Consider the following 14,668-nt stretch of genomic DNA (forward strand, 5'->3'; position numbering starts at 1 on the left):
AATAGGTATGCCAGGAGACAAGGTTACCGACTGCAGAGATTTGATCAGTTACCGTACCAGCGCAAAATTCCAATAGCAAGGCCAAAGTATCTTAACCAGAGATCTGATTTTTAAAGAATGATTACGCACGTCCTAGCTTATACAGTGCATATTTTTTTTCAGTAAATTTCACAGAATAAATATTCAATTAAAATTTTTTTGAACATGCATCGCCTGATAAAAAAAATCATAATGTGAAAGGGTCTCATGCGTGAGGCTCGAATACTCAGTAAAACTCTTGATCTTTTAACGTTAAACTACTTGGAAATGAAATTTTAATTTTTTAAATACTGTAAAAGAAGCTCATTTCACGCATTTACTTGGTGAAATTTTTTTATTTCATCAAACTTTTTAGTATCATTGACGAATATAAAAAAATAAAAAATAATAAATAAAATTACGATTAAACGCGTCAAGTGCGTTTATGCGGCAAACCTCTTTAACATGTAACATTTTACTGAAAAAGGATCAGCATTTGATCCATACAAAGCTCTATCAATCCAAAAATAAAAAGTATTTTAAAAAAGCAAGAAAATCTCACGCGTTGAGCGCGATGGCTCAGCGCGGATAATTATGCTTGTTTTTCAATCAGCGTTTCGATAGGTCTTGAACCTCTTGGTCACTGTAGTACCACATAACGAATAAATGGGAAAAAAATTAGAAATACCGTGCATCGAGCTCGTTTATTTCATCGCAAAGCTCTTACGTTGATCGCATTATTATCTAAGATGACAACGTAATTAATTTAAATTCCTCCAACGTCCTCAGCATTAAAAAATAAAGTAGGCGGTAAGGTTCAGTATGGTAAGCGTGTTAGATAGGCAGAAGCCCTAATTTTTATTTTTATTTACCTTTTTTTTTTTAATCTTTAAAGCAACATCTACTAAATTTTGATACTGCTTTAAGATAAAAATAAAATTTTTAAAAAAGAAAAGCGCATCTCATGCATTTACTTGGTTTAATTTATTTATCTCCTCAAACGTTATAATTTTATTAAATTCAATAAATAAAAATTAACCAATACAAACAAGATTAATCGCGTCAAGTGCGTTTATGCGGCACCCCTCTTTGACGTGTAACATTTTACTGAAAAAGGATCAGCATTTGATCCATACAAAGCTCTATCAATCCAAAAATAAAAAGTATTTTAAAAAAGCAAGAAAATCTCACGCGTTGAGCGCGATGGCTCAGCGCGGATGATTATGCTTGTTTTTCAATCAGCGTTTCGATAGGTCTTGAACCTCTTGGTCACTGTAGTACCACATAACGAATAAATGGGAAAAAAATTAGAAATACCGTGCATTGAGCCCGTTTATTTCATCGCAAAGCTCTTACGTTGATCGCATTATTATCTAAGATGACAACGTAATTAATTTAAATTCCTCCAACGTCCTCAGCATTAAAAAATAAAGTAGGCGGCAAGGTTCAGTATGGTAAGCGTGTTAGATAGGCAGAAGCCCTAATTTTTATTTTTATTTACCTTTTTTTTTTTAATCTTTAAAGCAACATCTACTAAATTTTGATACTGCTTTAAGATAAAAATAAAATTTTTAGAAAAGATAAGCGCATCTCATGCACTTACTTGGTTTAATTTATTTATCTCCATAAACGTTATAATTTTATTAAATTCAATAAATAAAAATTAACCAATACAAACAAGATTAATCACGTCAAGTGCGTTTATGCGGCACCCCTCTTTAACATGTAACATTTTACTGAAAAAGGATCAGCATTTGATCCATACAAAGCTCTATCAATCCAAAAATAAAAAGTATTTTAAAAAAGCAAGAAAATCTCACGCGTTGAGCGCGATGGCTCAGCGCGGATAATTATGCTTGTTTTTCAATCAGCGTTTCGATAGGTCTTGAACCTCTTGGTCACTGTAGTACCACATAACGAATAAATGGGAAAAAAATTAGAAATACCGTGCATCGAGCTCGTTTATTTCATCGCAAAGCTCTTACGTTGATCGCATTATTATCTAAGATGACAACGTAATTAATTTAAATTCCTCCAACGTCCTCAGCATTAAAAAATAAAGTAGGCGGTAAGGTTCAGTATGGTAAGCGTGTTAGATAGGCAGAAGCCCTAATTTTTATTTTTATTTACCTTTTTTTTTTTAATCTTTAAAGCAACATCTACTAAATTTTGATACTGCTTTAAGATAAAAATAAAATTTTTAGAAAAGAAAAGCGCATCTCATGCATTTACTTGGTTTAATTTATTTATCTCCTCAAACGTTATAATTTTATTAAATTCAATAAATAAAAATTAACCAATACAAACAAGATTAACCGCGTCAAGTGCGTTTATGTGGCACCCCTCTTTAACGTGTAACATTTTACTGAAAAAGGATCAGCATTTGATCCATACATCGAACAGTTGTTGTAAAGGTATAAGAAAATTAAAAATGTTATTGTAACTATTTTGCAGACAATTGAAATGATTTTTTACGACCTGTTGCAGCTTTACGGGGAGAGAAATAATAAGGCAGTCGAAGAGTCTTGTAGGACCAGCAATGGGATTAATTTTTTTTTAAACACGCCAGAAATATTTAACAATATACTGCCAGTCCGAAGCCTGGAAAAAGTGTGACGGAAAAAAAATCTTATAAAAATAACAGTGACCAAGAGGTTCAAGACCTATCGAAATGCTGATTGAAAAACAAGCATAATCATCCACGCTGAGCCATCGCGCTCAACGCGTGAGATTTTCTTGCTTTTTTAAAATACTTTTTATTTTTGGATTGATAGAGCTTTGTATGGATCAAATGCTGATCCTTTTTCAGTAAAATGTTACACATTAAAGAGGGGTGCCACATAAACGCACTTGACGCGGTTAATCTTGTTTGTATTGGTTAATCTTTATTTATTGAATTTAATAAAATTAAAACGTTTAAGGAGATAAATAAATTAAACCAAGTAAATGCATGAGATGCGCTTTTCTTTTCTAAAAATTTTATTTTTATCTTAAAGCAGTATCAAAATTTAGTAGATGTTGCTTTAAAGATTAAAAAAAAAAGGTAAATAAAAATAAAAATTAGGGCTTCTGCCTATCTAACACGCTTACCATACTGAACCTTACCGCCTACTTTATTTTTTAATGCTGAGGACGTTGGAGGAATTTAAATTAATTACGTTGTCATCTTAGATAATAATGCGATCAACGTAAGAGCTTTGCGATAAAATAAACGAGCTCGATGCACGGTATTTCTAATTTTTTTCCCAATTATTCGTTATGTGGTACTACAGTGACCAAGAGGTTCAAGACCTATCGAAACGCTGATTGAAAAACAAGCATAATCATCCGCGCTGAGCCATCGCGCTCAACGCGTGAGATTTTCTGGCTTTTTTAAAATACTTTTTATTTTTGGATTGATAGAGCTTTGTATGGATCAAATGCTGATCCTTTTTCAGTAAAATGTTACATGTTAAAGAGGGGTGCCGCATAAACGCACTTGACGTGATTAATCTTGTTTGTATTGGTTAATTTTTATTTATTGAATTTAATAAAATTATAACGTTTGAGGAGATAAATAAATTAAACCAAGTAAATGCATGAGATGCGCTTTTCTTTTCTAAAAATTTTATTTTTATCTTAAAGCAGTATCAAAATTTAGTAGATGTTGCTTTAAAGATTAAAAAAAAAAGGTAAATAAAAATAAAAATTAGGGCTTCTGCCTATCTAACACGCTTACCATACTGAACCTTACCGCCTACTTTATTTTTTAATGCTGAGGACGTTGGAGGAATTTAAATTAATTACGTTGTCATCTTAGATAATAATGCGATCAACGTAAGAGCTTTGCGATGAAATAAACAAGCTCGATGCACGGTATTTTTAATTTTTTTCCCATTTATTCGTTATGTGGTACTACAGTGACCAAGAGGTTCAAGACCTATCGAAACGCTGATTGAAAAACAAGCATAATCATCCGCGCTGAGCCATCGCGCTCAACGCGTGAGATTTTCTTGCTTTTTTAAAATACTTTTTATTTTTGGATTGATAGAGCTTTGTATGGATCAAATGCTGATCCTTTTTCAGTAAAATGTTACATGTTAAAGAGGGGTGCCGCATAAACGCACTTGACGCGTTTAATCGTAATTTTATTTATTATTTTTTATTTTTTTATATTCGTCAATGATACTAAAAAGTTTGATGAAATAAAAAAATTTCACCAAGTAAATGCGTGAAATGAGCTTCTTTTACAGTATTTAAAAAATTAAAATTTCATTTCCAAGTAGTTTAACGTTAAAAGATCAAGAGTTTTACTGAGTATTCGAGCCTCACGCATGAGACCCTTTCACATTATGGTTTTTTTTATCAGGCGATGCATGTTCAAAAAAATTTTAATTGAATATTTATTCTGTGAAATTTACTGAGAAAAAAATATGCACTGTATAAGCTAGGACGTGCGTAATCATTCTTTAAAAATCAGATCTCTGGTTAAGATACTTTGGCCTTGCTATTGGAATTTTGCGCTGGTACGGTAACTGATCAAATCTCTGCAGTCGGTAACCTTGTCTCCTGGCATACCTATTACCACCTTCCCCGTTAAAGAGTTTATGCGTAGTCGCCCCTCTACAATGCTTAGGCCCCGCCTCCTGAGGCTAACTGCTCTGTGATTGGAGGAATTGATCGATTATTAAATCAACAATATCTCGTTAATTATCCATCGAATCCAAATTTTGTAAATAGCTTTTCGAGAGCTTTTGATGAGCTTTATCTCGTGATATAGTTTTCCGGGCTCAAAATCAGAACGCCCCATTTATCATTCTATCGCTGCTCAAATCAGCTGATTTGTCAGCTGATAAATCAGCTGATTTTTGATGCCAAATCGTCAGCTGATTTTTTGACTGTGAGAAAAAATACAAGTCCCATCAGAGTGAAAAAATACAAGTTCCAAGGGAAAATTTTTTTTTTGGCCATCATCAAAACTATGCATTCTGGGACTTATACAGTAGAATGAGATATGTGACCATTATGAGTTTAAAAAATTTTTCAATAGCTAAAACTGCATGTTCTGTGCGCTGAAAAAGTATTGAATATTCTTCGATAGCCAAAATTACAAGTCCCGTGCCCTGAAAACATATTGAAAATTTTTCGATAGCCAAAATGACAAGTTTCGTATACGCTAAAAAAGTCCCGTCAGTGCGACGAAAAAAATTTTTCTTTCGCCATCATCAAACAATACGTTTTGGGATATTTACAGTTAAATAAGATAGGTGAAATTTAAGAGATTTGCAAAATTTTCGATAGCACAAATTACAAGTTCCGTGCACTGAAAAAAGTTTAAGTTCCGTCAGTGAGAAAAATACAAGTCCCAAAAAAACATACACTTACGAACATCAAAAATCTGCAATTTAGGACATTTACAGTAAAATGAGACGGGTAACAATTAAGAGATTTGGAAAATTTTCGGTAGCAAAAATACAAGTTCAGTCGCTGAAAAAATATAAGTCCTATCAGTGCAAAAAATGCAAGTGTAGACGGAAAAATTTTTTTTCGCCAGTATTGACACTATGCGTTCTGAGATATTTACAGCATAATAAGAGAGGTGAAAATCGAGAGGTTTCCGAGGGCAGTTCTGTGGGCTCTAAAAGAAGTTCAAGTCCCGTCAGTGCGAAAAAATACAAGTCCCAAAGAAAAAAAATTACGTTACGAACATCAAAAATCTGCATTTAGGAACATTTAGAGTAGAATGAGACAGGTGACAATTAGGAGATTTGAAAATTTTTGATGGCAAAAATTTTTAAGTTCCGTGCGCTGAAAAAAATTAACTTCCATCATCGCGAAAAAAAACAAGTGCAGGCGAAAATATTTTTTTGACATTATCGAAACTATGCGTTCTGGGGCATTGACAGTATATTGAGAGAGATAAAAATCGAGAGGTTTCAAAAATTTTTGGCAAAATAACAAGTTCCGTGCGCTGAGAAAAGTTGAAGGTAGTTATATCCCAAACAAAAATAATGATGAGATATTCATAAAACTTACCACACAGCTGAATTATTGCCTATTAAGAACTCGGTTAAATTTTTGGAAGGCTAGGATTCCTAGAAAGCAAAATTTTAATATTCACTGGTTTCATAGTTTAACATGGATCCTTACGAAGAAATGTATTTTCTGGGTTTCAATTGCGTATATCCCACAAAATAATGGTAAACTTTTGACGACCCGACGGAAACATTTTTTTTGTCCATCCAAACAATGCGTTTTGGGGCATTTACAGTCAAATGAAATAGGTGAAAATTGAGAGGTTTGGAAAATTTTTGATAGCAAAAATTACAAATTTCGTGCGCTAAAAAAAGTTTAAGTCTCTTCAGTGCCAAAAAATACAAGTTCCAAAGAAAAAAAAAATACATTTAGGAACATCAAAAGTCTGTATTTTGGGACATTTACAATAAAATGTGACAGGTGAAAATTTTTTAAACCCCTCAATTTTCACCCATCTCATTTTACTATGAATGTCCCAAAACGCATTGTTTGGATGATGGCAAAAGAAAAAAAAATTTCGTCGGGACTTTTATTTTGTCATACTGACGGGACTTATACTTTGTCAGAGCACAGAACTTGTAATTTTGGTTATCAAAAATTTTTTCAACTCACAATCGTCACCTGACTCATTCAACAGTAAAAGTCCCAGAATGCATAGTTTTGATGATGGCCAAAAAAAAATTTTCCCACGGGACTTGTATTTTTTCACACTGATGGGACTTGGATTTTTCCGCACAGTCAAAAAATCAGCTGACGATTTGGCATAAGAAATCAGCTGATTTATTAGCTAACTTTTTTTAGCGGTGTAGGCATTGTGGTTTTTAGTTTTCCTGTCACCATTAAATCTAAATATTAACGCAACTTTTTAATAATAATTTTCTTTAAAGTATCAATCATATCAATATCAAGTTTCATAAGGAAGCATATCAAAATCTAAATCGTTAAAATACGATTATTCCAAAATTAAAATCGTTCACTATAATTTTTGATTTTGAATAAAATGTTAATAACAAAGAAATTAAGACATTCCCTTAACATTACATGAAAAAAAAAAAAAAAATGTTTTTTGTAACGTAATTCAGACTGCAATTTTGCAACACTTCAAAAATTGTGGTTTGACATGTTTTCTTTTTATATTGTGCATCAAAAAAATATGAGATTATTTGTTTGCAGAAACAACTTAAAACAGATAAAGAAAAGTCCAATAACGAAAATTCAAGGAACATTGTAAATAAATACTATCAAAAAAACTTGAAAATGTTTAGACAACCACTTAGTATTGATGACGATGGTGATACAAATTATATTGATAATAATACAGAAATTTGCGAAGCTGACACGGAGGATAACTGTGATAAACATGAGAGTTATCGTAACGACAAGAAAAATGAAAGAAAAAAAGGTTCCAAACACATAAGTTTGAAAAATGATAAAGAAAACGTAAAAGAAAATGGTAAGATTTTCAAAACTATAAAACTCTGATAAACCTCGTGCTTAAACTGTATTGTAACCGTTTAAAGAAAAATTTGAATACTTTCAGAATTTGAAAGGTGTCAAAAATCTATAAGGTCGCCATTAAAAATTCTTAACAATGAGTTGCAAACGAAAAAATCTTCGTTACGTATACAAAACTTATTTAAAAGACAAATGACTATCAGATTGAAGCGCGTAACACAACCGAACACGTCTTCTAGTTGCTTGGAAAATTCCGTAAAAGACCAGTTACCTTTCCGTAAGAAACGAAAAATTCCTGCACTGCGTTACTCATCCTCTCTATCACCAGAATCTTTAAGGTACAAAAACTCGAATGATGAGCAAGTCTCTCGCTTTCAGTTTGAATTGCAACATTCCTCACATTCCCACTCAAAACGTGGCAGTCTTTCGAATAATGATGTAACAAAATCTTTTAGCCCGCAGCATACTCGATCAAAATCTCGATCTCCTTTACCAACTCTATCAAAATCTCAAACTTTTGCGTTAACTTGCTCAAGTTCTCAACCTCTTTTACCGACTCTTTCAAGATCTCGAACTCTAACTCCAACTCGCTCCAGATCTCAACATCCCTCAGAAAGTTGCTTTCAATCTGGATCTCCCTCACCAAGTCGCTCTAGACCTCAAACTTCATTGCCAACTCGATATATATCTCAACGTCTCTTGCAAACTCCTTTACAATCTGGATCTCCCTCACCAACTCGTTCCAGATCACGAACTCCATCTCCAACTCATTCAAGATCTCGAACACCTTTGCAAACTCACACACAATCTAAATCTCCTTCACCAACTCGCTCCAGATCACGAACTTCATCGCCAAATCGCTCAAGATCTCGAACACCATTGCAAACTCACACACGATCTGGATCTCCTTCACCAACTCGTTCCAGATCACGAACTTCATCGCCAACTCGCTCCAGATCACGAACTCCATCGCCAACTCATTCAAGATCTCGAACACCTTTGCAAACTCACACACAATCTAAATCTCCTTCACCAACTCGCTCCAGATCACGAACTCCATCGCCAACTCATTCAAGATCTCGAACACCTTTGCAAGCTCACACACGATCTGGATCTCCTTCACCAACTCGCTCCAGATCACAAACTCCATTAACGACTAGATCAAGGTCTCGACGTACCTCGCGAATTCCTACAACATCTCGAAGTCCTATACGTAATGGCTCAGGAAATCAGCATACCATATCTTTTCAAGCTAGATCTCATGAAGCAAATGAATCAGTCTCTATGTCATCGTCGAGTTCTGATGGTAAAGCAGTTATACAAATGTTTATTGATTTAAATAAATTATAATTTCTACATTTAATTAGTTAAAGCACCCTCACTGTCATATGATATAGGAGTTAAGATAAGTGATCTGTTGGGGGTAAGGCAGAAAAATGACGTATACAAAAGTATTTAACATTTTCCATGATAAAACTCTATATGCAGACCTCCTTTTGATGCATACGTCCAATAGTTGCATTGGCTCAGTATACCTAACCTTGCTATGTATACCTAACCTTGCTATGTATACTGAGCCAATGCAACTATTGGACGTATACATCAAAAGGAGCTCTGCATATAGAGTTTTATCATGGAAAATGTTAAATACTTTCGTATACGTCATTTTCCTGCCTCACCCCCAACAGATCACTTATCTTAACTCCTACATCAAATTATAATTTTATTTGTTTCCACAGAGTCTGACGATGAGTTTGCACAATACTTTATATATTTGAAAAAGTACAAAAGAAAACTCTATAAATCTTACCGCCAAGAAAGACTACTTTTTGCTCCAGGTAAAGTGTCAAATACATAAAAATATAACTATAGTTTAATATTAAAAATTTTATCGATTAATGTTGTGTGTGTGTTTAATTAAAAATAATCAATTTTTATCAAGAACACATATTTCTTGAATAATGCATTTATAAGGTAGAATTCGAGATTTTTTTACTTTTCTTGAAACTTACTAGAGTTTAGAAGAAGTATGCTAACAGCTAGCGAATTTTGTTTCTTAATGTATAACAATTTATTAGGAGAATGTCTCCGAGAACAGGAGTTACAAGAAAGGTGTAATAATTCCATAGTGAAAATTATAAAAATTAAAAAGTTATTAGAAAAAGCAGATGTGTGATGTTTAATTATACAATTTATAAGATTTATTTCGAAACTTTTTTTGCTACTTTTCAACTTTACAGCAGAATTACAGTCTACCTAAAATTTCTGTCTTAATTTTTACAGAACAGGTAGATAATTTTGAATTATATGCTGTAGTGCAGAAAAAGGTATTTTGATTGTTATATAGCGTACCATAGTTTTTTTTACAATTACAAACCAATGTAACTACGTAAAAAATATTAACTAATTTTACAGGTACATATAGGAAGAAATATTTTCGTTGGTGAGAAATCATGGGAGCTGTCGCAAAAAAAAGGCTGTGATAAGTTTTTACGTGAAATAGCATATTATATTTGGAGGAAACAAATTGCATACATATGCCTTGATGTAAAGAAATGAAAAAAAAAATAATGTAGGGGATAAGAGAATACAATTGAGTTGTCCATTTAAACTAAATCAATATCTAGGTCAGCATAATCTTGATTTAAGAAGCAGCGTTGCGTAAAATACATCTGTTTTCCATGAATTACTAAATACTAATTTTTAGGTTTATATGACGACTACTTGAAAACCAAAAACAAATCCAAAGAAGAAAGAAAATATTTAATTAATAGTGCAACTGAAAATTTAACTGTGTACATTAGAGACAAAAGAAGAGAAAAAAACGAAAAATTGAGCCGATATCAAAGAAGTAGTTTTAATTAAATGTTAAAAATAGTAAGGACATACAGTAAATCAGCTTAAGCAACTATTTTACTGTTTACTGACAGCTGTATCTTGAAACGTTTTTTTTTAATTACTAATTTTATCAACAGTTGTACGCAAATGATAAGAAGGTATAAATCAGGTAGGTAAAGGAATCACTAAGACTGAACTTTTAATATCTTGATATCTTGATGCTTGAATGATCTCTCAGTGAACTAGCTTTATGTCTCTTCTCATCATTTTGCGTAGGATTAGATATAAATAACTGATTTAAGAGAATGTATTGGGTTACAGCTATCAGAAAGGTAAAGACTCCTGTCGATGTACAAAATGCCGTTGTCCTATTGTTAACTAAAGCCAAATTAAACATAATAGAAGTCACTTATTCGTTGTGTGATTAATTTATACAGGCCAAATACGCTGTTTAGCAAAGTATTTTAAAATATCAATTGCATAAATCTGCAGCAAAAGTTAAAACAGATTAAAGTTATAATGTTATTTTATCATCTATAAATTATACTAGTAATGTAAAATATAATTTAGAACTACGCACGCAGTACTAAATAAAGAAAATAGTTGTGTTGTATATGTATTTATAAGGTATTAATAATAGTAATAATAATAAAATAACTCACTACAATTAAGATTATAAAGATGAATGGGTATAAAATTACTAAGAAAATTAAAAGAAAAATGTAAGTGATACTGGTCAATGTAATGATGGTTTGTTTTATTATTTATTTAAATAAAAATAATAGAATTATTAATACGTAATCTGTGATATTGAACGATATTTGCATGTTCCTCTTTTATCATTCCAAAAAATTTCTTTAAATGTAATGGGACGTTTGTTTTAGATAAAAGGCTTATTTCTAAATAAGCAATCTAAAAATGGATCCAAAAAAATACAAGTACTATGACAACTGACTTTTACTAATAATAATTATTGTTCTGATACGATTTAACATGATTAAAAGATTAATAATTATACCTTTACCATAAACCCTTACTAGAGTTATATGTTTAAAAAATTGAAAAATAACCTCCGATGTTATACGTTTGTTGTAGCCGCCATATTAGACCATGTGTGTAGCCACTTATTTATGTATACCTCGGTTTTTAAGCCCTATTCTTTGATACCCATATCATAGGAGTCATAAGACTATACGTTATCCACCATTTTGTATTGACCATTATATTAAAAATGGCGTTTTGCTTATAGTTATTAGATATTGAACACTTTTATTCGACATTTGCTTCGGGAACACGTAAAAAAAAGTTTATTCACAAAAAATTTCATGTGTTATCCGCTATATTATATTTTTAATAACAACACACAGTTAATTATGAGAATATAGCAGCCTTAGGTTATGTCTATGCAAGGGTAGCTCTCATAAATTTAGTTAAATTCCTGCAAGTACAACAAAACTAATTAATGGATGCCGATGGTTTTTTTTTTTTTTAATTTTCCAAGTCCCCATACATGTAAGGTTGAAAAAAAAAAAATACTTTCGAGACATATAGTTTAAATGAATAGAAATTGTTTGAAATAAAAAAGTAACTATCTCCTTGGAGAACTTTTTTCAAAAATCTCAGGTGAGATCTCAGGTGATTTCTCAGCTGAGTTTTTGGCATGAGATTTCACCTGAGAAATCACCTGAGATCTCAGATGAGATCTCACCTGATAGTTGTAGGTAGGGTAGCGTATTGGAAATCATAATTAATCAGCCAATCGATGGTGTGGGACTCAAAATGTGACCTTAAAGCTCTCAAAGTACCTTGATCAGGTGATTACATAATGATATAAGCATAGAGTGAACAAGGGCCTCAATCTTACGATAGAGACGACGAGAAAGATAGATGCCCAATAGTTCCTTCTATCTTTTTCTAGCCAAGCACTGTGTACCCGATCAGAAATTTAATGGGTTTGCCACCTTAGTTAATGGGGTCCCCCTTAGGCTGCCTAGTTGGTACCCCATTAGGCGCGTCACGGGGCGAACTGAGGGTCCATCGTAGGCTGCCCCAATAACCTAGCTAAAACTGTTGAAAACAATATATATTTCTGCGTTTGGGTTAAATATATGTGACCGTAATTTAATTCTTCCTCATCTGTACAGCCGGTAAACTCCATAATCTGCATAGCACGTATGGTAAATCAGGCACATGCTCTTATGATAATTGTATCAAATTAAATGATGTACCTACACAAAAAATACGAAGGGTTAGGTAAACTTTCTTTTCTATTGGGGCACACTAGAGAGGACCACATCTACGCCCCGTGACGATGCTATTCTAGGACCACATGTGGTTAATTTGGCAGCCTAGAGTGGACCCCATCAGCACCCCACTAAGGTTTCTGATCGGGTTTCTACCATGACCGACACGCCCATCCTACAAGAGCCAATCACAGTTCAGTAAGACAGAGATAGAGGGAACTATCGGGTATCCATCTCTCTCTTTGTCTCTATCGCTTCCACTCACAGGCAGCTGTACCCCTTGTTCACTCTATGGTTATATCTCTATGGCTGATTAAGGGGGTTAGAGCGGTACGGTCAGTCTCAAAAGTTGATTCAAATTTAAAATTAGTGTATTTTACGACTATTCTTGATAAATCATGCGAGCTATTCCATATCGTACAGCAGAAGATTACTAACAAGTGAGAAAATAAAAAATTAATACTTCCAAATCGAATTTATGCTCCATATATTATTTCTCATCTGCTGTATATAGATATACCAATAGTATTTTCGTAAAATTTTTAATTAAAGTATTTCTTAAACCGTGACAGCTTGCTTCCTCAAATTTGGATATGTTATTTTAATTGTTACTTACAACTACATACTAGTTTTTTGAAAGAATTATAAAAATATTTTCCAAGTTGTTGGTAAAAATGTACATGTCGCGACGATGTTCTAGTAAGATCCTGTGTATAAGATACTAAGTTTTCTATTTTTTTTTCTCAAAAACTGTGACGCTACGGTTCCTGAAATTTCAATATGTTGTTAACGTAATGAAAACAAACGCATTACAATTTTTCGAAGACTTTCGTAAGAAATTTGTTTTTCGCTCTAACCCCCTTAACTATTGCTTATACGTGCGAAGACACGGTTGGTTAGTTAAGTCCGGGTAAGGGTACTCAGAAAAAAATTTTAACCGATGAGAGCTCGTATTTATTTGGACTACTAGAGCTCTAAGGCTTTCAAGCTTGTAAAGTACTGATTTTGACTTATCTTAGCTCCAATTCCATTATTCATGAACAAAAACTAACAACAGCATGCACAAGGTAAAGGTAAGACAATCGCAGCACTCGTCTCGAAAATGATAATATTACAGTTTTGTGGTAGATAAACTATACTGTGTCCAGAGTGGGGACGTAACAGCTCACAATTTTGCATACCAGAGGCAAAACTTCGAGCTAGCGAAAGGATGCGACAATGCGAATGAAGTATACAGCGCTCTCGCTAGCTCGAAGTTTCGCCTCTGGAGTGCTAAACTCTGAGCTGTGGTATCCCCACTCTTGACACAGTACAGTTCATGTAGCTCTCGCTCGCTCGAAGTTTCGCCTCTAGAGTGCCAAACTCTGAGCTGTGGTATCCCCACTCTTGACACAGTGCAGTTCATGTAGCTCTGAGCTATAGTGTTACAAATTTCGAAGTGAGCACTGCAAATGTTCTACCTGCATGCTGAAAAATTCTGAACTCTCATCAGAGACAATTTTTTTCTGTGTAGGTATTAACCTAATACTTAACCAACACATAGATTCCGAATAGAGACTGAGCTATCTGCACTCTGAATTTTCATTGGTAAGTCATTTTAAAAGTTACGAAAAGGGTCGCTCTTGTACTCTTGGTCAGAGAGAGAGAGAGAGAGAGAGAGAAAGAAGATTTGCGCTTAAGTGTACGCAAAAATTCATGGGTAGTTAGAAACACTTGTTCGTACGCATGTTAATTTTTTAATATAACATAAAGCATATAAAATTACATAAATTATTATCCTAACGCTTTAATACAACAAATCAAGAGTTTTATCTAGAACTGAAGCAATGATGAAACTAAAAAATACATTCACAAAAAGGGAACAGTGTAATAAGTTTGAAGACGTACTGAGGACGCAGTATTTTTGAATGTTGAGTGTGATACATTTTAAGATTTAAATGTGACAAAAAATCAACTACATTAAATTGCTAAAAAATGTCACTGCATTACGTACATCACATACAGTATAATTTGAAATCGACAAAATTTTTTTTTTTTTTAAATAATTTTTACGACTAACATGATCAATATTAAATAAATGTCACACATTATAGGACAGC

The 14,668-nt window shown here is 33.1% G+C and overlaps 1 protein-coding gene across 1 annotated transcript; it reads left to right on the plus strand.

Annotated features, from left to right (window-relative positions):
* The first annotated feature begins 7,675 nt into the window (after positions 1–7,675).
* On the plus strand, positions 7,676–10,047 carry LOC149373748 (uncharacterized). The gene is made up of 4 exons (XM_089595747.1): positions 7,676–8,794; positions 9,228–9,326; positions 9,772–9,815; positions 9,904–10,047. The coding sequence occupies exons 1-4, from the start codon at positions 7,681–7,683 to the stop codon at positions 10,045–10,047; spliced, it is 1,401 nt and encodes a 466-aa protein (XP_089451873.1). The 5' UTR covers positions 7,676–7,680.
* The last annotated feature ends 4,621 nt before the right edge of the window (positions 10,048–14,668 follow it).

The sequence above is a fragment of the Copidosoma floridanum genome, unplaced genomic scaffold (genome assembly GCF_036245765.1).
Source record: "Copidosoma floridanum isolate Cflo_tuat_1 unplaced genomic scaffold, Cflo_Japanese_pri ptg000027l, whole genome shotgun sequence".
Lineage (NCBI taxonomy): Eukaryota > Metazoa > Arthropoda > Insecta > Hymenoptera > Encyrtidae > Copidosoma > Copidosoma floridanum.